This window comes from Lynx rufus, unplaced genomic scaffold (assembly GCF_022079265.1).
Source record: "Lynx rufus isolate CCGP_SWC_20201006 ecotype Redwood Valley unplaced genomic scaffold, mLynRuf1.p SCAF_2, whole genome shotgun sequence".
Taxonomy (NCBI): Eukaryota; Metazoa; Chordata; class Mammalia; order Carnivora; family Felidae; genus Lynx; species Lynx rufus.
The window spans coordinates 211,733,242-211,757,729 of record NW_025814834.1 but is presented as its reverse complement, the minus strand read 5'-3'; the positions used below and the strand labels follow the sequence as shown (position 1 = coordinate 211,757,729).

Below are 24,488 nucleotides of genomic sequence, written 5' to 3'. Positions count from 1 at the left end.
GGAGGGAGGGGGCTGGGGAAGGTCTGAGGGAGGCAGGAGCTGGGCCCAGGCCTCACGCACTGAGGCTCCCTGAGTGAACTGGTCGAGGAGCTCATCCTTGGGCCGAGGGGCTAATCCTTGGGCCTTGGGCTGACTGCCCTTGCGAAGCACAATAAAACCTACCACTGTCATCTTCCCAGGGGATTAGGATGAGACACATAACAGAAGTGAGAGCACTTGGAAGAAGTTAAAAGTGCTATATTCAGCTTAGCAGTATCAGGCCAAAGCACATAGCCTTCTTCGTGTGAAGACGCCATTTTGTTCCGGGCTAGGCAGAAGGCCTCCGTCTGGCCTCGCTAGCCGCTGTCCGTTCTGTGCTTGCTTTGGAGTTATGTTTGTCAGGACTGGGGGGAGGGGGGGTGTCCCCGTGGCACGTCAAAGAATGGAATCCTGGGAAGACGTATTGCAGGGGGAGCCAGGCAATGCAGTGACCGGGGCCCACGGCTTTGAGGTGTGGGCCCTGGGGCAGGCCCTTCGTCACCTGGAAAGCGGGCATCCTCCCACCCTCTGGGGTTGCTGGGAGGTTGCACGGGACGTGTGCCCGGCGTGCAGAGCTCCCCCGTCCTTGGGGTGCTGAGCACGGCGCCTGGCCTTCGAGCTGCAGGTTGTTGAGGTCCGAGTAGGGCCTCCTGTGAACCAGCCCCCTGTGGCGTAGGCCTGCTCTTTCTCAGCCCGAGGTAATTTTTCAATTAACTCGATTGGCTGGAGACCCCGTGCCCTTGGAGTGTGGGAAACCATCCCAGGCCGGAAGGGCCCTCCCCTCTGCCCCTAAGCTTGTGCTTGCTGGGGGAGGGGGGGGGACTTGGCTTCCAGAGGGAGGATCCGATTTCACATTAGGACACCAGGATGTGATCCCAGTGCCCCTCTGAAAAATCCCAGATGGCGCCTTCTGGAAGCCCCAGCGGGCTCCACACTGGCGGCCAGCCGGCCCGCCCTCCTCGACCCCGGGCTCCCGGGGCTCCAACGTGAGAGCCTCAAACAGTGCTCGTTACTGACTTTATTGCTAAACGGTTTAGAAAGGCCGCCCTCCCAGTTTTCATAAGTGAAACATTCAAAGTATGCGAAGCATATTTTATTTCTTCCTGGAGCAGCTGCTCGGTTGGGCTGGAGGATAATCAGGAGTGAGTTACACGGTGCTGCCCTGCTGTGCTCTAAGCTTCCGTGGCCTCCAGCACCTCCCACCAAGGGATGGCCCGCGAGGGCCCGGGCGGCCGGGGCCCAAGTTGGCTTCTTCCTTTAACCCCCACCCCACGGGGCCAGCCGTCCTCTGTGATGGCATCAGAGCGGCCTGCCAGCGTTGCTGAGGGCTTGCGGGGTGCCGGGCACCTTCCTGCGACGTTTGATCCATTACTCCTAGAACGTCACGGCAGCCCTAGGCGATGGACACTGTCATTATCTCCGTTCCCCACATGAGGACAGAGAAGTGACCTGCAGGTCAAACAGCTTCTGAAAGGGCAGAGCCAGGATTTGATCGAGCACCTCCTAACCTTCGTGGCCAACATTTTGTGGGCGAGGACGTGGAGGGACGCAGAGGTCATGCCATAGCAGGAAACGCCCATCTTTGTTCGCCTTCTGGAGCCACCTTTAGACAGGGAGTCCTCTAGGCTTGCCGTCTTCGGGCCACAGTCTGGAGTTGGTTTAAATTTTTTTTTTTAATTTTTAAAAAAGGTTTATTTTTGAGAGAGAGAAAGAGACAGAACGCGAGCAAGGGAGGGGCAGAGAGAGAGAGGGAGGGAGGGAGGGAGACACAGAATCCGAAGCAGGTTCCAGCCTCCAAACTGTCAGCACAGAGCCCGACACGGGGCTCTCGAACCCAAGAACCGTGAGATCATGACCTGAGCCGAAGTCCGGCACTTAACCGAGTGAGCCACCCAGGCGCCCCTGGACTTGGTTTAAATTCTTCTGAATGCCCGGATCTGTTTGCGGTAGGGATCTGAAGATGCCGGGATTTCTGGCCCTCTATGCTCTTGTGGTGGCGACATTTAGGAGAGCCGTCGGCCGGGCCTGGTCGCCCACTTCTCGTCTCTGCATAATTGTTTACATCTGCGGGGGCCTCCTGCGTGCCTTACACATTTCGATGCATTTAACCCCTGAGTCGATGTCTGAGACTGGCTGAGCGCAGTGTTCCAGCCAAAGCATGTTTCCCGTTTGGCTTCCAGGTCATGGCAGTCAGTGGCCTAGCAGTCAAGGTCGTGGATTCCAGACACCTTCTTCTGGGCCTCAGTTTGCGTATGAAATGGGGCTAGAAATGTTTTTTCTTCCCCCAGTCTTTGGCCAGGGGAACCAGGTCTGCTCTCTGACCAGTGTCAGCTTCTATCCACCCTGTGCATAATGGTAATGGGCGGAGAAGGAAGCTGGGAGGCAGGTGTTTGGCTGCTGACTCAGACTCGGGTGGGAAAGAAAGCAAGAGCTGGGCTGTCCCCCGGAGGGGCAAGGCCTCCTCAGTCAAGCTGGTTCCTCCCAGTTTGCAATGAGCTTTGTGCTCGCTGCTTGGATGGGCTGTGTCGTGCGTTGGTGGGTGTAACCCATATCACACCCTCTCCTCTATTTTTGCCTTTCACGTTTTGGTAATTTTTTTTTAAATGTTTATTTATTTTTGAGAGAGAGAAAGAGAGCATGAGCAGGGGAGGGGCGGAGAGAGAGAGGGAGACACAGAATCGGAAGCAGGCTCCGGGCTCCGAGCCATCAGCACAGAGCCTGATGTGGGGCTCGAACCCACGAACTATGAGATCATGACCTGAACCGAAGTCGGATGCTCAACCCACTGAGCCACCCAGGTGCCCCTGGTAATTTTTTTTTCCCTGGGGGGTGGTGAAGAGGGAGGAGGGGTGTGAGGGGAGAGTCACACGGGGTGGGGGGAGAGGGAAACAGGCCATGCCACCCGGTGGTCACTGTCCTCTCCTGGATACACGCCTTTAGGAGCCGGGCCTTGGGGAGGAATGAAGCTCGCTTCAAGAGCCAAGGATGGGGGACCTAGACATTTTTCACCAAAGTTCAAAGAAAGGCACAATTCCTTCTCTGTGCTTGTTTGTCAGGCTCTTTGATCTGGCATTTAGCTCAAGAAATATGCACAGCATGGTATTTAGGGCTGGGAGCCTAGTCCAGCAGTCAAGGCCACGAGCTTTGCAGTCAGACAGACTTCGGAGTTGGGATCCAGCTGTGTGACCTGAGTCAGCTCTATGACCTTGAACGAGCCAGCTCACCTGTCCCGGCCTCTGGCTCTGCCTGTGCCAAAGGGGGGAGCACGCCAGCACCGCTCCCACAGGCTTGGCGGGAGAATTTGGTGGGCTGAGGCCCAGTGGCAGGCACATAGTCAGCATGCGAGCGGGAGCTGGAACCTGCAGGCGAAGGAAGGAGACCCAGCGGCTGTGGGGTTGGTGCTCACGGGGGGCCCCCCCCCAGGTGAGAAAAAAGGAAAAGGGCTGATTGGGGCAGGAAGGTCTGGAAACGGCCTTGAGGCAGAACTTGAAAAACGTGTGCCTTCCAGGGTTCAAGCCAGAGGGACTGTTGCCTGCAAAGGTAAACTAGGTGCTCACTGGTTTTGTGCGGGTGAATTGCCCATCCGGGTCCTGAGAGTGATAGCTTGGAGCGCTTAGCATATAGCGGGTGGCCTTTAAGTTTGTGGGGACGCTGAGTGCCCAGAAAGCGATCTCTGACAAAAGCAGTTTATCAGAATTCTTTTTCCAGTTACAAGAGCTAGAAAGCACAAGTGGAACCGGCTTAAGAATGTGTTTGCTCACGTCCAGGGCGTGTATCCCGGCTTTGCGTGTGGTGTGATCTAGGACACGGATATTATCTGAACCCAGTCTGTGTCTTGTTGGCGCTCCCCTCTCGGTGGCCGCGCGGCTGCCACCATCGCCGGGCCCCATCCTGATGCCGGCCAAAGCAGAGGGACGCGAGGTCCAGACACCGGCTTTGATCGGAGTGGCTTGGGTCACGTGCCCCCATCCTGAGCCAATCACAGTGGCCGGAGTGATTCGGTGCTCTGATTGGCCAGACTGGGTCACATTGGCACCCTTGAACCACAGGCTGGCTCTGCAAAGGGAAATTGAAGAGCGGTGTCAAGAAGATGGGGGGTGGGGGGGGGAGGGATGGTCAGTTATGTTATATTAGCGGGACGGAAATGCCTGCGGCCCAATCCAGGAGGGGAGAATGAGCTTGGAAACGGCGGCATGAGCCCGTGTTCCAGAAGAAGTGGTAGCTTTGTGGCTCAGCGTGGCAAGCGTGCTCAGATTCTTCCTTGTACCCAGAGGGTATCCCCGGGCGGCCGCCGTCAGCCCACCCGAGGCAGTGGACTGACTGGGGGCCCCAGCTCAGCTGCTTCTGATCCCCAGCGGAAAATGCGTTCAGCGAGGACTGGAGCAGGCGGTGTGCGAGCGCAGAGGAGAGGCTGGCTCGCTCTTCTCCCACCCCTCCTGCCCCGCAGGCAGATACCTGCCCGGCAAGCAGAGAGCAGCAGGCTCCTAAAAGCCACCAAGGAGACCCGGGCACCGGGCTTTGGGACTGCGCAGTCATGGCTGCCACGGCCCCTCAGGGACTTGGCCACCCAGGTGACAGGAGAATGCCTGCCTTTCCCACTCCCGGCCAGATGGCGCCTTTGGGGGCTCACATCCCTCCTGGAGCTAGAATAACTTGCTGAGTGATCTTTGCGGATCCCGGAGGACCCCAGGCTTCCTACCGGCTGTCAGTGCTATGGCAGCATTAAGCCATGGGCCGAGAAAGGCCACCGAGGATGTCCTTTCTGGGCTTGTGTTGCAACGGACACAGGAGGCGAGGATCTCACGCGGGGTAGGACAGGGATCAGGCCAAGCGGCCCGCAGGGAACACATTCTGTGGCCCCTCACATCCTCGGGCTTAGCTCTGCCTGAGAAGTAGGCAACCTGTGTGCTGGAGATGTGTGATTCCTCCACACCCCCAGGGTGTCTCTGCTTTTGAGCCTGTGACTGTCGATCTTCCAGGGCAGGGACCTGGTCTCCCTCACCGATGCCCGGCACGCACCATTGCTGAGTCGGTGCTTGGGGAAGGGGGGACAAGAGGCTGCAGACCCCTGTCCCTGGAGAGAATTGAATCTCCGGGGTGGGAACGACAGGCCCGTGGGCAACAAGACCACGCAGGGGGGGTTAGCCTGGCAGTCAGGGGCCCGAGCAGAGTCTGGCTAAACGGCGTGTTTATGGACTGGCAGGTGCACTGAGCAGCCTCTACAGGAAGGATTAAACCACCTGAAGGATAAAAACAATCACTGTGAAATATGAGAAAAAGACAAAAGCAGTATCACCTGGGTGCCTGCGTCCCCCCCCCCCCCCCCCCCCCCCCCCCCGTATAGTAAGGATTACCAGGTGGCTCTCTCAGGCCTGGGAGCGGCCTGGGGCATGATACTGTTGGGAAGTGAGTGGCCGGGCGATATCTGAGAATCTCCTCGTATTTGGCGAGTGCCGTACCCCCAAGGCTTCAGGTGTCGGGATCACATGACAAAGGCCCAGAGAACACGGAAATCTCCAGCAGACCATAGTCGCAGCTCTCCCCTGCCTTCCGCTTGGTCTGTTTCTGGCCTAGTGGGTCTGTCTCCATGAGCAGGGGCGACCGAGGGAGGGACAGGAGAGTCTGTATGATGAACGGGGACAGAAGTGGTCCAGGAGGGCTGTTTACAGCTCCAAACGCAGGGACCAGGCAAGAGGGGAGCCTGGGCTGGGCCTGAAGGGGCCAACCAGGCCAACCAACCAACGCTGAGGCTTGCTTTACCAGCCCTGGAGGTCCCCGGTGGCCCTCGGAGGCATGTCCCTGAGGCTGCTCTTCCCAGGCTACTGCTCTCCCAAGACCGCTCTCTCCAAAGGCAGATCGTTCCGTCCAAGACCAACCTGGCTGCATTTCCCTGCGGCACCCCGGTCACTTACAGAGCTTTGGGGCCGCGTCTGGCACCAGGGGCCACTTTGCTGCTGCTGTCAGTGCCACCCCTGCCGCCCCGGGGCTGTCCAAATCCAGGGCTCCCAGCCCTGGGTTGGGTCAGTCAGCTTAACCAGGAGGCAGAGGTTCTGTGACCTTGGGCCTTTCAGATGGGGAAAGGTTGCAAACAGTGGTGACCGTGCAAGAGGGTTTGAGGGTCGGGGCACAACAGCAGGCCCTGCGAGGAAGCACAAGGTTTGTGCCTTCCTTGGGGGGCAGCTTGCAGTCTAGCAGGTGTGCCCCCGGGACACGGGCAGGCAGAGGTTCTGTAGCCAGACCCCCTGGGTTTACCTGCATGTTCCCTGTGCCTGTTTCTGTGAAATGGGTATATCCCCAGGGTCATTGTGTGGATTGAGAGTGAGAACCCTTCTGGAGGGCGTGAGCAGCTCAGAGAGGTTATCACCACGATGAGATGATGCTCCTGGGTGCATTCAAGAACGGGGACTTCAAGGACAGCCCCGGGCGGCTCCCAGGCCTGAGAGGGTCGCCAGGTAATCCTTACTGCAGGTGGGGAGGGGGTGGGCGCCTCGGGCACCCAGGTGATACAGCCTCCATCTTTTTCTCATATTTCACAGCACGTTGAACACACCTCTTCCTTGCAGGGTACTTCCCCCTGCCCCGCCTCCGGCCCCGCCCCCGCCCCGTCTCTCAGTGATTTGCCCCTAAGGATCCTTATACCTCAGTCTTCATGTTTTCGCCTTCTGAGGACAATCCTGTTGCTAGTTTATAGGACAAGCCCAACCATAACAGCAAGAGCAGAAAGAGGGGCGCCTGGGGGGCTCAGTCGGTTGAGCGTCCGACTTCGGCTCAGGTCACGATCTCGCAGTTTGTGAGTTCGAGGCCCGCGCCGGGCTCTGTGCTGACAACCTGAAACCTGCTTCGGATTCTGTGTGTGTGTGTGTGTGTGTGTGTGTGTGTGTGTGTGTGTGTGTGTGTGTGTGTCTCTGCCCCTCTCCCCACTCTGTCTCAAATGAATAAACACTTTTAAAAATTTTAGAAAATAGGGTGCCTGAGTGGCTGTCGGTTAAGCGGCCGACTTCGGCTCAGGTCACGATCTCATGGTTCGTGGGTTCAAGCCCCACATCGGGCTCTGTGCTGACAGCTTGGAGCCCGGAGCCCGCCTCGGATTCTGTGTCTCCCCCTCTCTCTCTGCCCTTCCCCCACTCACGCTCTGTCTCTCTCTGTCTCAAAGATAAATAAACATTAAAAAAAATAAACACAGAGTAGAAGGGCTTAAGCATTTACAGGCACCGCTGGGCAAGTCCGTGGCAAGTGCTTCAGAACCACTGACCTGGGCTTGACCCCAAGCACCCCCAGTGTCTCTGATGCTCCAGCACGGTCACCACCGCCCTGCGCGGGGCGCCATGAGTGAGGCACCGGCGAGGCGAAGCCTGGCACCCGGCCCACCAGCCGGCGCTCAGACTGGCCGCTCGGTCGGCCGTTGTCTGTGTGAGCAAGGGGGCCTGGGCCGGAGGGGACCCGCGCTGTGCTGCCATACGTCGTGTGTCACCTGGAAGGGACCTCCGCCTGGCCAGGGGCACCGTGGGGCCGTTCCCTAGGCATTTGGCTTCTCCCGTAGGGCGCGTGTAGCTCAAGTGCACCCCCCAGCGTCTCCTGGGATGCAGGCCTCACGTCAGGGAATAGAGGTCCGCCGCAGAACCTTCTGGATTGGCGGGGGTTGGACGTCAGCCCCCCTCCGCCAAGGCCTGCTGGAGGGCACGGGACCGGCGGGCTCTGTACCCAGATTTGGGGAGAGGGGGGAGGGAACATGAAACTGAGCATTTGGCGGAAAGTCTAAACTACGTTACTGCCGTATTTGGATTTTCTTTCGCCCGGGGTAGGATCTACGTACGGCGTGTAACACCTGTTAAGTTACACAGTTGTTAAGTGGACCGTTGGAGGTCGGCGGGTTTGGACAGGCACGCGCTTGGCTGCTTGTCAGGGTGTCCACCCAGGGGCCGCCAGGGAGGGCCGCTTCCAGGCTGCACTCATTTGCGCAGCCTGGCCTCCGCCCAGAGCCCCTGCCCTCTCCTGCCTCCCCCAGCCCCCAGACCCGGGACCCGGCCTTCTCTGCCTCGTAATCCACCCTCTCGGGATGGGAGACTCACGGGTCAGGGCTCTGCAGTTGCTCAGGCCAAGGCCTTCCTTCGGGATATCAGGGAAGTTTGCCCTCTTCTAGAAGAATGATCGCGATGAGCTACACGTGACCCCTGTTAGAACCTTCCAGAATGTTTCCCCTTAGATGATTGCTTTGTTTAATGTTTACCACAGGCCTGGGAGACTGGTCTTGGCTCCATTTTCAGATAGGCTCGGAAGTCGCTTATTCAGAGGTCAATCAGCTTGGCAGTGGGGAAGCCGGGACTGAGCCCAGGCTGGCTGGCCCCAGACCTGCCCCTCCCACCTCTGCCTCGACGCTGCACCCAGCGCCTTTCTGCCAAGAGCCCAGCACTGGACCGGGCGCTGGATGTCGGGCGCGAGCAGAGCGGAGCCCCTGCCTTTGTGGAAACGGCCAGGCGAGTTCCATGTGCACGTCTTTCTCCAGGAGCTGTATGGGGACCCAGGGCCAGGAGCACTGTGTGCGGAGCGGCTGGGTCACTGTAGCCCAGTGCACTGTGGGAAATGAAAACAAGCTCATAGCCTGCTGGGGGCGCAGCTGCTTCCACTGTCATCCACCAAGGAGAGTCTGCTTGGGCCCTGGGCTCCCTCTCGGTCACCCACAGATTTTGCCACCGTGCCCTGCAAGATCATACAGTGCGGAAGCTAAAACCATGCGGGCCGGAGCTAAACTGCCCACTTTGGCTCTGCTCTTTGCTCTGTGTGACCCTGGCCAGATCACCTGACTCCTGGGCCTCAACTTCCCCATCTGTAAAATGGGGTGATGACGATAGGACCTACGTCGCCGGGTACCGTGAGGAATAAACGAGTTAGGGCACGTTAAGTACTCACCACAGAGCCTGGAGCGTGTCGTGGGTGCACGAGGAGTGTTAGGAAAGGAACCGTTGTTGTTGGGATGCGCGGTAATTATAATATTGCTATTTAGACCTTTGACTTGGGAAGGCTGGGCTTGTAAACGTGCAGCTCACCCGGAGAACTTACTGGTGCTTGGTCCCCCACGGCCCCGTTCAGGCGGTTCTTGGGTGTGCCCTCCAGTCACAGAAAGCAACCCGCTTTCTTCTCTCCTTCCTCTCCTGCCCCTGCCCCTGCCCCTCTGAGCTCACAAAAGCTAAGCCTGGAAGAGGCTTCTCGCAACTGGGGGCTCGTCCCCAGGGCCAGGAGCCGCCACCTCCCTCCTGCACTGTGTGGATTCCGCCACAGCCCGCCCACCCCGCCCGCACTCCCTGCGCGCCACACCTGAGCTGCCCACACGCACAGCTGAGGGGCCCTTAGCAGCGGCCTGAACTCAGACTCAGCCTCTAGCCTGGGCTAGGGTGGTTTGGCTCTGGTGGTAAGTCAGCTGGGAAATCAGAGGCTCTCCCGCCCCAGGCAGCCCTGCCTCGCTGATGCTGTTCCAGGTCCTGACGCGGGGGCAGGGCTGAGCTGTGCTGTCCAGGCCCCATCGTCTCTTCTCCTCCCTTGGTGTGTTCTTGGCCCTGTGCCCACTGCCTCCTTGTTACAAGCTAGCTGCTGCAGCTCCAGCTACGAATCCACTTTCCAGACAAGAAGGTAGAGAAGGGGCACGGCGCTTTTTTCTTTTTTTTAAGTTAATTTAGTTTTGAGAGAGAGAAAGAGAGAGAGCAAGCAAGCAGGGAGGGGCAGAGAGAAAGGGAGAGAGAGGGAATCCCAAGCAGGCTCTATACTGTCAGCGTGGAGACCAGCGCGGGGCTCGAACTCGTGAACCGTGAGATCGTGACCTGTGCCGAAATCAAGAGTCTCACGCTTAACCGACTGAGCCACGGGCACCCCAGAGTCCCTTCTTTCTTAAAGGACAGTCCTCCTCAGGGGGTTTCTCTTACATCTTGCTGCCCAGACTGGGTCACATGGACCACCCTAGCTGCAGGGGAGGCTGAGAAGTGGCTTTTAAAAAAAAAAAACAGGGGCGCCTTGGTGGCGCAGTCGGTTAAGCGTCCGACTTCAGCCAGGTCACGATCTCGCGGTCCGTGAGTTCAAGCCCCGCATCGGGCTCTGGGCTGATGGCTCAGAGCCTGGAGCCTGTTTCCGATCCTGTGTCTCCCTCTCTCTCTGCCCCTCGCCCGTTCATGCTCTGTCTCTCTCTGTCCCAAAAATAAATAAACGTTGAAAAAAAAAAAATTAAAAAAAAAAAAAAACCAAACACCAGGCACTCACTTCTCTTGATGACAAGAGGTCTGATGCCAGACAGAGAAGGGCAGGCCTGCTCTGGCTCCCTTTGCCACCTCTGAGTGGGCATGCCCCACCTCCAACCCTGGGGCAGCACCCCTGGTAACGGGCAGCTTCCCCTGGGGCAGGAAAGCCGCTGTCTCCCAGACAGCACTTACTTCCGGCTCCCTTGGCCCAAGAGCTCTGCTCAGTCCGCGGCATTTCTGGCGTCAGCCCTTTTCACCAAGGTCCTAGGGCACTGGAGTTGCCCGGCATTGGCAGAAGGGTGGACAGTGATCTTTCCTTTTTCTGTTCTTGGGAAAGGGCCGGGATGGTTTCTCCATAAGCGGTGGCTCCTTCCTTAGCGCTCCTGGCCATTGACAAAAGGCTCCTTCTGCCCGTGTGTCTGTGGGGCTGGGCTGGGCTGGGCTGCACCAGATGCTTAACAAATACCGCACTCTTCTCCCCTTTTCTTTCTCCACCTTGTGCCCTGTAGGTCAGCACTGAGCAGGAGCTCTCTGTGCAGTGAGGAGACTGGCCTCTGCGTGCTCTGTCCAACACCAGGGCCACTAGCAATGCACATGCACTTGAAACCTGGCTAGCGTAACTGAGGAGCTGAGTTATTCGTTTTAATTAATTTACACTTAAGTAGCTGCGTGCGACTGGCGGCTGCCTTGCTGAGGGGCTCAACAGCTGTAGACTAGAGTGGGGACCCCCGTTCCCGCGTAATCAGTAGCATTCACCTAGATTCGTGAAGCACGGGCACTGAGATTGTGAAGGCCCAGAGAGGGACAGTGACTTGCCCGGGGTCACACAGCATTAGACAGCAGCTCCCCTGAGGCAGACAACCCAGATCTTCCAACTCCAGCTTCGTCGCTGTTTCTGAGGAATGTGGTCAGTCCCTCGGCACAGAAGGGAAGAGGAGTTGTGGGATGGTGGCACGCAAGGTTCCCACCGCGCCGAGCACGTGTAAGCGCGTTACGCACAAGTCTCCTTTATTCCCACCACCCCTGCTTTACAGGTGAGGCATCGGAGGGCCAGAGAGGGGAAGTGCCTGCCCGTGGCCCCAGAGCGCCCCCCACCCCCCATGGGCTGCCGTCTTGTGCGTCTCCCTGTGATTACAGTCCCGGGGTTGCCCCGAGTCTCTGCCTCTGGGAGGATCCAGGGTGTGCGCGATCTGGGTTTACACCCCCAGCCAGGGCGGGTGCAGTTGGTAAGCTCGGACAGGCCTCTCTCCTTCCACAAAGTTGTTTTTCCAGCCTGGTCTCCTAAGACTTGGCTCCCGAGGGTGCCCCGCCCTCCTGCTGCTTCAGGGCCTGACCCAAGGGGTGTGGTGGTCAGGTGGCACCTGTTAGAAAGGGGAGCGCAGGAAAATTCCGCCTCCGTCACTGTTGGCCAAGGAGAAGGGCACCCAGCCACATCTTGCTCTCTGCTGTCACCTAAGCGCAGGGTGCAGAGAAGGCTGTGCCTGGCCCTTCTTAGCCTCTCCCCCCTCCCTCCTCTGAGGTGCTCTGGCAAAGCCCTTTCTCGTGATCGCCCCGTATCGTTGTGCCAGAATCCCCGTGGATGGGAGTAAGGTTGCTGGGTGAAACACAGCACGCCCAGCGAAATTTGAATTTCAGAAAAGCCATGAATACATTTTAGCATAAATATGTCCCGTGTAATATTCAGGACGGGCTTATCCTAAAAAATATTTGCTTATCTGGCATTCAAATAGAAGTGTGCATCTGGGCGGGGGGAGGGGGGGTGGGGAGGGAGGGAGCACTGTTCTGTTTTGCTTTGTTTTGTTTTGTTGTTCTAACTCTGGCAACCCCAAACAGATAGCATGTTGTAGCTTATGTGAGTCCCGAGACCCAGAGAGGTGATGGGGCTTGCCCAAGGTCACAGCAAGGTCCTGGTCGGGACTGGGTCTGAAGCCAGGCCTCTTACGGTTCTCCGGATCTGTGTAGATACAGTAGGTGACCTTAGCGGCCACTTCAGGGCCGTCTAACGAGGCCCAGAAGTCACATCCCCAAGCAGACAGACAAAAGCAAACTTCTCTGCCACCTGTATGGTAATGTGAGCACAGATGAGAACTCAGAGCACTCACTCGTACCTTATTCGGTGACCGCTGAGTGGGGACAGACCCTGGCAGGCTGGGGGTTGGGGAAGAAAGAGAGTGTATCAGTCTGTTCTGGCTCCTGACAAAAATACGATAGACAGAGTGGCTTGTAAACGACAGATGTGTTCCTCACTGTCCTGGAGGCCGGGAACCCCAGATCCAGGCACTCACTGGCAGATTCAGCCTCTGGTGAGGACCCTCTTCCTGGTTTCTGGACAGCTCTCTATTTGCTGTGTCTCCATGCAGTAGAAGGGACAAGGAAGCTCCCTGGGGTCTCTTTTTTAAGGGCACTAGTCCCATTCATGAGGGCTCTATCCTCATGACCTAATTGCTTCCCAAGACCCTACCTGTAAATACCATCACCCGTTAGGGTTCAACATGTGAATTTGGGGGGGACGCAAACATTTAGTCTATGGCAGGGAGCAAGGATGAAAAGTCCAGCGTCTTGAGAACTGCTAGAGATGGGTCACAGAGGAGGGGTCAGGGTTAAGACCTTTTATAATCTGACCCTGGCATACGTCTCCAGGCTACCTTCTGCTCTTTCTCACCTTATACCCATTTACCCCCCTCCACCCATCCATCCAGGGGCCTCTGCTTTCCAGCCTCCTCAGCTTTGCTCATGCTCTTCCCTCCGCTTGCCAGCCCTTACATCTTCCAAGGCCCATTTCAGTGTCCTTGTACCCCACGCACATTCAGCTCCTCGTGTTACGCCTACCCGTGTGTGCTGCTTCTTCTACTCACCAGAGACTTCTTGAGGCCGAGGGTGTTCCCTTCTCCTCTCTGGACACCCTACACTGGGCCTGCGGTGTGGACCGCCTGCAAATGTTGGGCCAGAGCGAGGGGAGGGGAGCGGGCCCCCACAGCAAACCTCCTGCTTTGCGGTTTTGCCGAGAGTCTTGGACGGTCCCCAGCTTGTATTCGAGCCGGGCGATGGCCGGGTAGCCGGGCGCTCCCTTGCAGACGGCCCTTCTTCGCGGAGTGTGGGTTTGGGGTCCTTCAGCCCGTGCTCCCGGTGGGGTCTGGGAGTGCCAGCCTGAGGACGGGACCTGTCTGTGACATTCACCCAACGGTCCCCAGGGCCCGGAACGGTGTCTGCCATGGGGCAAATGCCCATAAACTCTCGTGGGCTTGATGGATGGGCCGAGGGAGTCAAGGCGACTGTCAGTGCGTCACCGCACGCTGTTCGGGGCACCTCCGACCCCGCAGCAAGTGGGACGGAGCGGTGTGACCAGGCCCGCTGCCGGGGCTCGAACTCCCGAAGCATGAGACCATGACCTGAGCTGAGGTCTGATGCTTCGCCGACTGAGCCACCCAGACTCACCCCTGGATGAGTCTGTATCTTCGGGACTGAAAGGTGGCCTGTGAGAGGTCGGAGAGGGCCGCCAAGGCCGCTGCCTAGCGGCTCTACCGTGGGAGCGCGGCCGGGAGGGTTTTCCGCAGGGAGTGACGTTCTGCGCTCTGCATCTCAAGGGGGCCCTCAGGCTTCTGTGGGGAGACGAGGTGGGCGAAGGAGGAGCTGGGAGGGCCGGGGCATCCCCCCTCGCACACCTGGCCGCCGAACCCAGGAGGCCTCAGGGAGGGTGGTAAGAGGGGGACAAGGGACAGGCCGGAGTCAAAGCCACCTTTTCACAAAGCCTCTGGTGGTGGAGGGACCGCACGTTCTTGAGGCCTTAGCTCTGCTTCCCCTCACCTGCCCCGTGCCTGGCTCTGCCCTCTTCGCCTTGAACCCAGGACCCCCGAGGACTGCAGGTCACAGTGTTGCAGAACGCCGGGCGCCGATAGAGGGTGACACGTCTAGGTTGATGAGGGCCACTGCCTCGCCAGTATTGAGCACTTCCTGTGTGCCCCCAGCACATCCGGGACCAGGCCCATGCCATGCTGGGGCGGGGGGAGGGGGGACGCCTTCTGTGTCACAGTCCGATGAGGGTGAGACCCGTCGGGGGGGCATCTGAGGCTCGAGGGGGAAGGGACTCGCTCACGGCCACATGCCTCTCTGGAGCCAAACCAGAGACCCAGTGACCCCAGAGCTGTGCCACAGCCGTGACCCTCCCAGGCAGGGACGGCACCCCCGGTCCACGGCAGCGTGAGACCTGCCAAGAGGGCCTCCCTGAGGAGGTGGTGCCGGGGGAGGGGGGGGAAGGCCTGTGTGGTGGTGAGGAAGCAGCCGCAGCGAGAACAAGGGGAAAAGGGCGCTCTGGGTGGAGGCCGCTGCAGGGGCACAGGCCCTGAAACCGGGGACAGCTTGGCATGTTGCAAAGAGAGGGACCGGGGTGGCGGGAAGGCGGGAAGGAGGGGGCGCCATGCGTGAGTTCAGGGCCATGTTGTCAAGGGCCGGCTCCCAAGAAGAATTCAAAATCTCCCCCGGGGCGGCTCGACCCGGGCGGCTGGGTCAGTTGAGCGTCCGACTTCCGGTCGGGTCACGATGTGGTGGTTCATGAGGTCGAGCCCCACGTGGGGCTCGCTGCTGTCCGCGCAGAGCCCGCTTCAGATCCTCTGTCCCCCTCCCTCCCCGCGCCCCAAAAAGAAAGAAAGATCCAAAAACAACGTTTTTTAATCTCCTTTTACAAAACCATGGGGTGAGCACCCCGAACACGAGGCTGGCTCCCTTACAGGGTGCGGCAGGGGCGCGGGCGGCCCAGTGAGGCTGCTTGACCCCGCCTTCCGCACCCTCCGCGGCTCGGGGTCTGCTGCTGCTCAGGCGAGCAGGCCTGGGTGCAAGGGTATCCGTCCACCTACAGGGCTGAGCTGGCCTGCAGACTCACGGGGGCCTCCCAAGGCCCCCACCCCCCAAGGGACACCACGTTCTCGCCCTCGTGGGTATGGGGTCGGGTTTGGGTGGCGTGGAAACCCCCCGCCCCTGGTGTCACCGCCGTCGGCGCCCGTTTGGCCCCGTTCTCCCGCACGTTCAGCCGTGAATGCCGAAGTCCTGTGTCTGCACGGTGCTGGGTTCCTGGAGACCCCATGTTCCGCGACACCCCTCGAGTGTGCCTTTCGGGGACTGTTCCCTGAGCGTCAGACTGGGAGCTCAGGCCCTGGAGTTGGCCACGTCTGGGTTCGAATCCCAGCTCTGCTACCCGCTGACTTTCTGACCTTGGGGAGTTACTTAATCTCTCCGAGCCTCAACTCCCTAATCTGTGAAATGGGGGCGAGGCTGGTAGCCGCCTCAGGAGGGCTTTTTTTTGGTGGGATTAAATGAGATAGAGCATCTAAAGGTCAACTCGGCAGGCTGCAGGCTCGTGGCTCCTGTCGGCTCTTCGTCCTCATGCTTGCTCCTGCCTTTTGGAGGGAAGATGATGTCGGCCGTCGGAGCGGACGCTCTCAGTGCAGGGACGGCAGCACCAGAGAGCCCTAGAGAATGTGGCAGGGGGTGAGGGGGGCTCCCACCAGGCCTGCTCTGCAGGTGGACATGGGGCGCAGGGCTGGGGCAGGGCCTCTTGGAACAAAGCCAGTGGCTTTGAGGTTTTTCTTGCCAGCACACACGTAGGAAGGGCCTCGAATGCAGAGCAAACAGGAAAAGCCAAAGCACCTTGGAAGCGTCCCCAGAGAAAGTGAGCGAGCACGAGCCAGTGTCCCCTGCCTCTAACCGTGTGCCCTTCTCCCCTAGTGCTCCTGCGGGAAGAAGTGTCCCGGCTCCAGGAGGAAGTCCACCTTCTCCGCCAGATGAAGGAGATGTTGACGAAGGACCTGGAGGAGTCGCAGGGGGGCAAGTCCTCCGAGGTCCTGTCAGCCACCGAGCTCAGGGTCCAGCTGGCCCAGAAGGAGCAGGAGCTAGCCAGAGCCAAAGAAGCCTTGCAGGGTAAGTGACTAGTCGGTGGCAGTTCCCTCCCTTCCCTCGCCTGGGGGCGCCGAGGAGCCAGGGTCCTGCCTCTGCAGGGGGGAGTGGCGCGGACACGGGGGTCTCCCAGCGCCTAGACCCCCAGCTGAGGCCGCCCTGTCCCCTTTTCAGTAGATGTCTGCCTGTCGCAGTGTTGGAGGCTTATGTCGCTCCCTCCTCTGGGTGACCGCCACCTGCTCTCCATAGTGGCCGTCCAGGCCACCTCCCTCTGAGGCGTGAACGGCAGGCGGGCGTCTCTGCTAGATCGGGATGTGGACCCAGCAGCTGGGTCTCCTCTTTCCCGCCATTCTCGAGGTCCTTAAGCACCTCCTCTGCTGGAGGAGGCGTCCGTCCACCACGTTCGCTCTCGTTCAACGTGGTGGTCTCTCGGGGGGCTCGGGGCCCTTCTCCCGTGGTCGGCCTGGAGGGGGCTCCCCTCTGAGAAGTGCGGTGTCCAGTGTTCTCTCCGAGGAGACGCGAGAGGAGGTGGGAGAGAGTGTGGTGCTTTGTGGCTGAGCCGGGCCACCTGTAAGCACCACGCGGCCAGCCAGAAGCCGCTTTAGGGAAGGAGGAAACCAGCGGTCCCACGTGTGCAGCCCGCTCTCCCTAGAGCCGGCCTGGGACACTAGGGGCTGGCATACCCATCACTCCTGGGGGCCACCTGCCCGCGCTCTTTGGGGCTTGGGAGGGGTCTCAAAAGGTTATTCGAGCAAGGTTGAGAGTCATCCTCTAACAGTGCGTGGAGACCTCGGACCCGTAACCCAGGGCAAGAAAATGGCTTTTGGGGCTTCCTGGATTCTCTGGAGGCCCCCTTACTGTCTCTGATTCTCCTGGGCAGGGCCGGGGTGGTGGGGGGGAAGCAGTAAAACTTGGCAACCTGCTTTCCATGTGCCATTTTACTAGAATGATAAATACCCTGAAAACTTCATTTTTGAAGCCAAAGTGGTTTCACTACTTAGGTTGAATTCAGGCTGCTATAGCAAAGACATTCCAAAACGGAGTGGCTTAAAGAATTTGTCTCTGTCTTCCATAACCATCAAGTGGAGCATTTTAGGCTGCGGGGTATCTCTGCCCCCCCTCGGCCTGGGGGAGATCCAGGGAAAGAGCCAAAATCGAGGGGCAGACGTTCCCTTTGGCAAGAGCTTGGTGATAACGGCCATGCCCGCCTTCAGGGAGAGCTGGGGAACGTAGGGTCTACCTGGGCGTCCTGGCCCACCCACTGGGCTAACTGGGAGGGAAGCAGGGGCGGGGAAGGTGGGTTTTGCAGGCCAGTCAGTCGGCTCTGTCGTAGTGGGTTTCCCTGCCCGGAGCTGGGCTATGAGCAGCAGAACATTGGCACACTGGCCAAGCAGGCTGTCTGTCCAGCGTCCCACTGATGTCCCCCAGGAAGTCTGGAGAACATCTTTGAGGGTGCACAGCCCCCTGTGAATTCTTTTCAGCAATACGTGTTACTCATAAAGACAGGTGAACCATTTCCTGCTGGGGTAGTGCTTCCGGCGGGGCCACTCAGTGTTCCGGGTGGTGTCTTCAGGCCAGAGGGGGCCCGTGGGATGTGCTGTGGTCCAGCCGATGCTGGGCGATTGGGAAGTCATCGTGCCGGGCACGTACGCATTTGCTGTCTGTGCGGCCATCCAGGAGTCTGGGCAGATCTGTGCAAGCTTCGAGCTTCCGGGGGTCTCCTGACCGGGAAATCTCCCTGAGGAAGTGCCTCGGGGCCTCGGGCTGGGCGAGCTGGTGTCCTTTGGTCTCCCTGAGTGCTATGACCCTGTGGAGAGTTGGGACTACCTTGGACGCAGTCCCAGCCACCTTTGCCAGTATTTATTCTAGGGACGGGGAAGCCTGCTTTCCACGTCCTTGACCAGGGAAAGAATTCTCACCCATATTTGCCCTTCTGGACCCGTCTGGGGATGGGGGGGTTGTTTCTCGGTCCAAAGGAATGGGCAGGGGGCTAAGCAGAAGCTCATTTACCCACAATTCCCCAGCTCATGGGACAGACAGTCTGCCCTCTCCAGACCTCGTTCCTGGTCTGAGGACTGAGGCAATGTCTGTGAGGCTGGAGAGCTTCCTGTTCAGATGTGCGTGCTTGGGACACCTGGGTGGCTCAGTTGGTTAGGCGTCCCGACTTCGGCTCAGGTCACGATCTCCCGATTCACGGGTTCGAGCCCCACGTCGGGCTCTCTGCTGTCAGCGAGGAGCCTGCTTCGGATCCTCTGTCTCCCTCTCTCTGCCCCTCCCCTACTTGTCCTCCCTCTCTCTCTCTCTCTCTCTCTCTCTCTCTCAAAAATAAATATATATTATATAAACATTAACAAACATTATCTTCCTAACTCTGTGCTGTAATCAATATGCTGTCCAATAATCAGGACAATAATACTCTGTCTTACCCATCACCAGAAGTCACGCACAGGCGCGGAGATCTGCCGGAGGGAGTGGCTCCCTTGTCAACAGCAATCTCAACAACAAGGGCTTGTCAGTATTCGTGACAGGAAAGCCTTCTTGAGCACCTACTGTGTGCCAGCACTGGATCAGTCCCTCACCCCAACCCTACCAGGGGGTATCAACCCCCTTTCCCAGATGGAGACACCTGAATGAGGTTCAGAATGGTTAAGTAACTTGGTCAAGGTTATAGAGCTAATCACAAGCAGAGTCAGAAACTGTCCCCTGCAGGAGCATCCCTCTTCTTCCCTCTGGGGAATTCAGTCCGGTGGACGAGAGCAACAGGAGGCCTTCGTAGCTCAGGAAAGGGGACAGCAGACTCTGGAGTCAGATCTGGGCTTGAATCCCAGCTCTACCTAACTTACTAGCTGCGTGACCTCGGGCAAATTCCCTAACCTCTCTGAACTATATAGTTCTCTTGCTGAGGGTAACAAAACCAAAGCTGTTTCTCTTATAATTGGGGCCAATAATAGTAGCTGCTTCAAAGAAAGAGGACAAGATCACTTGTCATCAGGATTAAATGAGATATAAAGTGCTTGGCCCAGTGCCTAGTACTGTTAGTGCAAATACTTAGTGATTACCGGACGAGAGGGGGCTTGGCACACCTCAGATCTGCCTGAAGATGTTGGTCCCCTGATTCCCGTTAGGGGTGGCCCGGACCTTAGACCCCCCTGAGCCCACCGAAGCTCAAGGTCGCGGTGGTTCCCAAAAGCAGTGGGCACCTTCAGCCGGCCCAAGCATCCTGCCCGGCATTCTCCAAAGTCATAAATAAGACACTTTCTCCCCAGCCACAGCACGTGGTGACTAAATTGCAGACAGATGTGGGCAGAAGGAGGCTGGAGCATGAAAAGGGATTTATATGCCCATAATGAGGAGAATGAGAATAAATGCGCAAAGCAAGTAAGCAGCAGATGTTGGGTGACGCTTGTTAACAGCCGGCGTCCCTGCAGTGGGAAAACACAAAGCCCCCAAAGACTTCCACCCTGGCAGTTCCCTGCCTACCTGCCCCCGTCTTTGCCTGGGGGTTGGATGAGACCAGAATTTTCCAGAAGGTGAGAGGATGAGGAACTCAAGCAAACACCGGAAACACCAGCCCGGGGTTCCAATGCCAAAGCAAAGCAAAGGGCCACGTTCGGGGAGAACAGGGTTTAGAAGATTCCTTGGTTCCTTTGGGGATGAGTCTGGAATGTCAGGTTTAGGAGTTCGGTCTCGCTGTGTGTGTAAAGGCAGAAGTCGAGAATGATCGTTCAACAAAGAATGGCATTATTGTGTGTTTAAACATAACCGGGGTCCTCCAGCCCTACAGGTGCAGTGAGCTTGCGGCTCATGGGGCCCCTTTGGGGTGTCTGTCAATTTCCCCAGCCTCCCCCTCTCAGTTCCATTGATTCCCCCTGAGAATCAAGGCATTACAGAAACATGACCATGAAAATTTGCTTCTGCCCTTTTTTAATGGTGTGTCGAGTATGTTGAGCATTTTCTCGCAATAAATACTCTTTGAAAGCATAATTTGTAATGACTACGTAATGTTCTAGCAAATGGAGGCCCCATAATTTAGCCACTTCCTGATTATTGGACACATAAGTTGTTTCCACTTTTTTCTCTTTGTTTTTGTCATTATATACCGCTGCACTAAAGATCTGGGTTTGTAAATCAGTTTATTTTCTTTTTTTTTTTTTTTTTTTTGCTATTTTTTTCTTTTTTTTTTTTTTTTTTTTTGGGACAGAGAGAGACAGAGCATGAACGGGGGAGGGGCAGAGAGAGAGGGAGGCACAGAATCGGAAACAGGCTCCAGGCTCTGAGCCATCAGCCCAGAGCCTGACGCGGGGCTCGAACTCACGGACCGCGAGATCGTGACCTGGCTGAAGTCGGACGCTTAACCGACTGCGCCACCCAGGCACCCCTCAGTTTATTTTCTTAAGACAACATTTCTCAAACTTCCTGGTCTCCAGACCACTTTACACTCTTTACAAAATTGAGGACCCAAAGAGGTCTTTTTAAAAAAATTTTTTTTGTAAATGTGTATTTATTTTTGAGAGAGAGAGAGAGACAGAGCTCGAGCAGGGGAGGGGCAGAGAGAGAGGGAGACACAGAATCCGAAGCAGGCTCCAGGCTCTGAGCTGTCAGCGCAGAGCCCAACGTGGGGCTCAAACTCACAAACTACGAGATCATGTCCTGACCCAAAGTCAACGCTTAACCAACTGAGCCACCCAGGTGCCCCAAAGGAGCTCTTATTTATGTGGTGTAGTTCTGTAGGTGTTTACCATTCTAGAAATTAAAGCTGAGAACCTGTTTAAGTCTCCGATAATTTATTTTTAAACAACAGCAGTGAAACCATTACGTGTTAACATAAATTTTAAATTTTTAATGAAAAATACTTATATTTTCCCAAACAAAGCTAATTGAGTGAGGAGAGCAGCAGCGTTTTACATTTTTGCAAAAGCTTTTTAACGTCAGACTTTCCAGAAGACTGCCAAATTCTCATACCTGCTCCTTCAGCCAGGCTACGGTGATTTGTTGTTTGAGTTGAGTATCTGGCAGCAAACAGATAATATTGGAAAAGGGAGGAGGGTATTAATTGCCTTATGAGGTGATTGTAGGTATTAGTAAATTTGTTGGCATACTAAAACTCACTAGATGGTAGTATCTGAGAGATTTGCTGCTGTGTGCAATCTCAGACTTTCTCTGGTGAGGGTTTTGTGTTCTGTTGCAGTCAACATTAGCCATTGGTCTCGTCTGCCCTTTGAAGCGATACTGTACCACACACGACTTTTTAGCATCTACTATTGATCACTTTTTAAAAAATAAATGTTTATTCATTTTTGAGGGAGAGAGCATGAGCAGAGTGGGGGCAGAGAGAAAGGGGGACAGAAGATCTGAAGTGGGCTCTGCCCTGGCAGCAGTGAGCCCGACGTGGGGCTCAAACTCGTGAACCGTGCGATCATGAGTTGAGTTGATGGACACTCAACCCACTGAGCCATCCAGGCGCCCCTACCATTGATCACTTGAGCAATGCATCACCTGAATGATCACATCTTCTCAGTGATGACATACTTCATTATCCATCACCAAAAAGTCACATTTGTTAACATCACCACTCATATCAGAAAAGTCTTTAAGTCTTGAGAAGCTGTTGGCATGGTGGCACATCACATCTGCCGAAATTCTCACTTTTGTTTGAGAGCTCAAATTTTATCATCGACAACCAATATGGTCAGTTGTTTCTCAGAAGGAACAGGCTCACTTAGTTCATTTGTGGACTTAGTAGTTTGCCAGGTACCTCGGTTAATACGTTAGTCACTTGTCTGTCAAGTACACGTGGTATTCTGTGGCAAAAGTGGCTAGTTTAGCTTGCAACTCAAATGGTCACACAAATGTCTTTCGTCAAGATAGCCTTTGTTCTTTGATATGCAGCAAAAGAGCTTTCAATGTGCCTCCATTTAAAAAAAAATATGTATTTGGGATCAAGTTTTAATAAAATTAATAATTCTTACTGCTTCATCAAGGACATTCGGAAGCAAAACTGTGCCCTCCCCGTTTGTTTGTTTGTTTGTTTGTTTGTTCTTTCAAGAACAAGTACATGGTGTCAAGAACATAACGACTAATATGGTTTGATGCCTCTGCCTGGATTTCTGCTAAGATGGTCAGCATTTTACTCTGCGTTGCTTTCGTACCAATGGTGAAAATACACAGTAAAAAAGGCAAATAGCATTATTGTGAAAATAGTTTCCCTCATTGATCCCCTGAAATGATATTGCTGGTGGTAGTGGCGACAGCTAGCATTTCTGAGCAATGTGTTTATGCTACATACTCCAGAACTTTAGCTCATTTAGTCTCCCCAACAAGCCCAGGAGGTGCGCCGTGAGTGTGCCAGGAGTATGCGCAGTACCTGGTTTGAGCCAGGTTTGGACTTCAGCAGGGTGGACTTCTGCCCTTAGGGGATGCTGGCAGGGACAGAGAGGGTACTCATGCAGGGGAAACAGCTTAAGCAGAGGCAGGAAGACCAGTCTGTGTGTGGGCTGGGAAGGGAAGCCCTGTGTCAAGGCTTTGCAGGAGGGAGGTGGTAAGAGATGATCGTGGAGAACCTCGGGGGGCATGCTCAGAAGTTAGGGGACCGGGGAAGTTTTGGGCGGGAGACAATATCAGAAGTGGGGTATTCTAGTGTGTCCCCATGTCCCTTTCCCACCCTTGCCCAGCCTTTGCCATCTCCTCTCTCGCTCTCAGGCATGAGGACATACACGTGTGTGATTAAGTACATATGGTTCCTGGGTCACCTCCTTTCCTCCAGAAATCTTCCTGGACCTTCTCTGTCTGGCAGTTCAGGGCCGTGGTGGTCAAGATCGTGCCCCCACCCCAAAATGCCTGCATCCTAATTCATAGAACCTGTGAAATATGTTAGGTTATGCAGCAAAGGGGAATCAAGGTTGTTAATTAGATGTCCTTGAGATGGGGGGTTCCCCAGGGTTCTCCAGTGAGCCCAGTGTAGTCACAAGGGTCTTCCGAAGTAGAAGAGGGGGCAGAAGGAAGGTAAGAAAGAGGGAAGGAAGTGTGATGACAGAACAGAGACTCAGTGTGAGGATTTCAACCCACATTGCTGGCTTTGTAGACGGAGGCAGGGGCCACGAGCCAAGGAGTGGGGGGGCACCTGTAGAGGCTGGAAAAGGCCAGGAAACAGACTCTCCCCGAGAGCCTCCGGAAGGAACGTTTCCTAGATTTTAGCCCCCCAAGACCCATTGCAGATTTCTGACTCGAGAACTAGAAGACAAAAAATATGTATGGTTTTAAGCTACTAAATTTGTAGTAGTTTGTCAGAGCAGGAGGAGGAAGCTGAGAAGGACCTCTCCTCCCTGTACTTCTCAGCCCCAGATGCTGATACCTGTCAGGACTTAGCATGTAGTGAGGGACGTCGGTCTCCTATCTGGGACTTAGCATGTAGTGAGGGACGTCGGTCTCCTATCTGGGACTTAGCATGTAGTGAGGGACGTCGGTCTCCTATCTGGGACTTAGCATGTAGTGAGGGACGTCGGTCTCCTATCTGGGACTTAGCATGTAGTGAGGGACGTCGGTCTCCTATCTGGGACTTAGCATGTAGTGAGGGACGTCGGTCTCCTATCTGGGACTTAGCATGTAGTGAGGGACGTCGGTCTCCTATCTGGGACTTAGCATGTAGTGAGGGACGCCTGCCAGGCTCCCGAAGGTCACGGCACCCAGCACAGAGCTGGCCTCGTTAGCTCAACAAAGCAGGTAACCATCAAGTGAGGAGAAACGATGCCTGAGTTTCTCCTCTTCCGCAGGAGTAAGGCCTGTTGGGACCTTTTCCCGGCCTCAGAATGGGGCCTTTTCCTTTCCTTGCCCTGGACCAAGCTCTTAGAAGGAACTGAGCCTTGTTTAATTCACTTATTCAACAAACTGAAAACCTCCCCACACTAGGACCTGTGCTGATGGCTCAGAATTCAGGGGCAAATCGGACCCAGGTCCTGCCCAGAACCAGTGACGTGCCTAGAACCCACAAAACACTCAGTGCAAGTTAGTTGAATAACATTTTTCTTTCAATGCAACCAGACGTGTAGATAAGCATGTGTGCCACAGATGTTCCTGCTTCGGAGAGTTCTAGGGCACAGAGACTGTCTCAGACCTGGGGCAGGAGGGGACACCGGTGCCCTTTACATTCCCAGTGGGCGTGGCCATGCCCTGGCTGCCATTGCAAATGTAACCAGGCCTGCAGACGGTGGGGTGGAGTAGGGTAGAATGATGTGTCATCGATGCCGGGATGGCTCTGCCCCCCTGCTTCCTCACACACACATCCTTGTCTCCCCAGCGCCATGTGGGTCGGAAAAGCAACCTGACGTTTCCTGCTTCCCTTCCCACGTGCACACTCCATGTTCT

The 24,488-nt window shown here is 56.3% G+C and overlaps 1 protein-coding gene across 1 annotated transcript in view; it reads left to right on the top strand.

The window, feature by feature from the left end:
• The window catches only part of KAZN (kazrin, periplakin interacting protein), a 460,396-nt gene that overhangs the window by 315,169 nt on the left and 120,739 nt on the right, over positions 1-24,488 (top strand). The window contains exon 2 of the mRNA XM_047085038.1: positions 15,960-16,151. Within this exon, the coding sequence (XP_046940994.1) occupies positions 15,960-16,151 (192 nt within the window). The remainder of the gene's footprint in view (positions 1-15,959; positions 16,152-24,488) is intronic.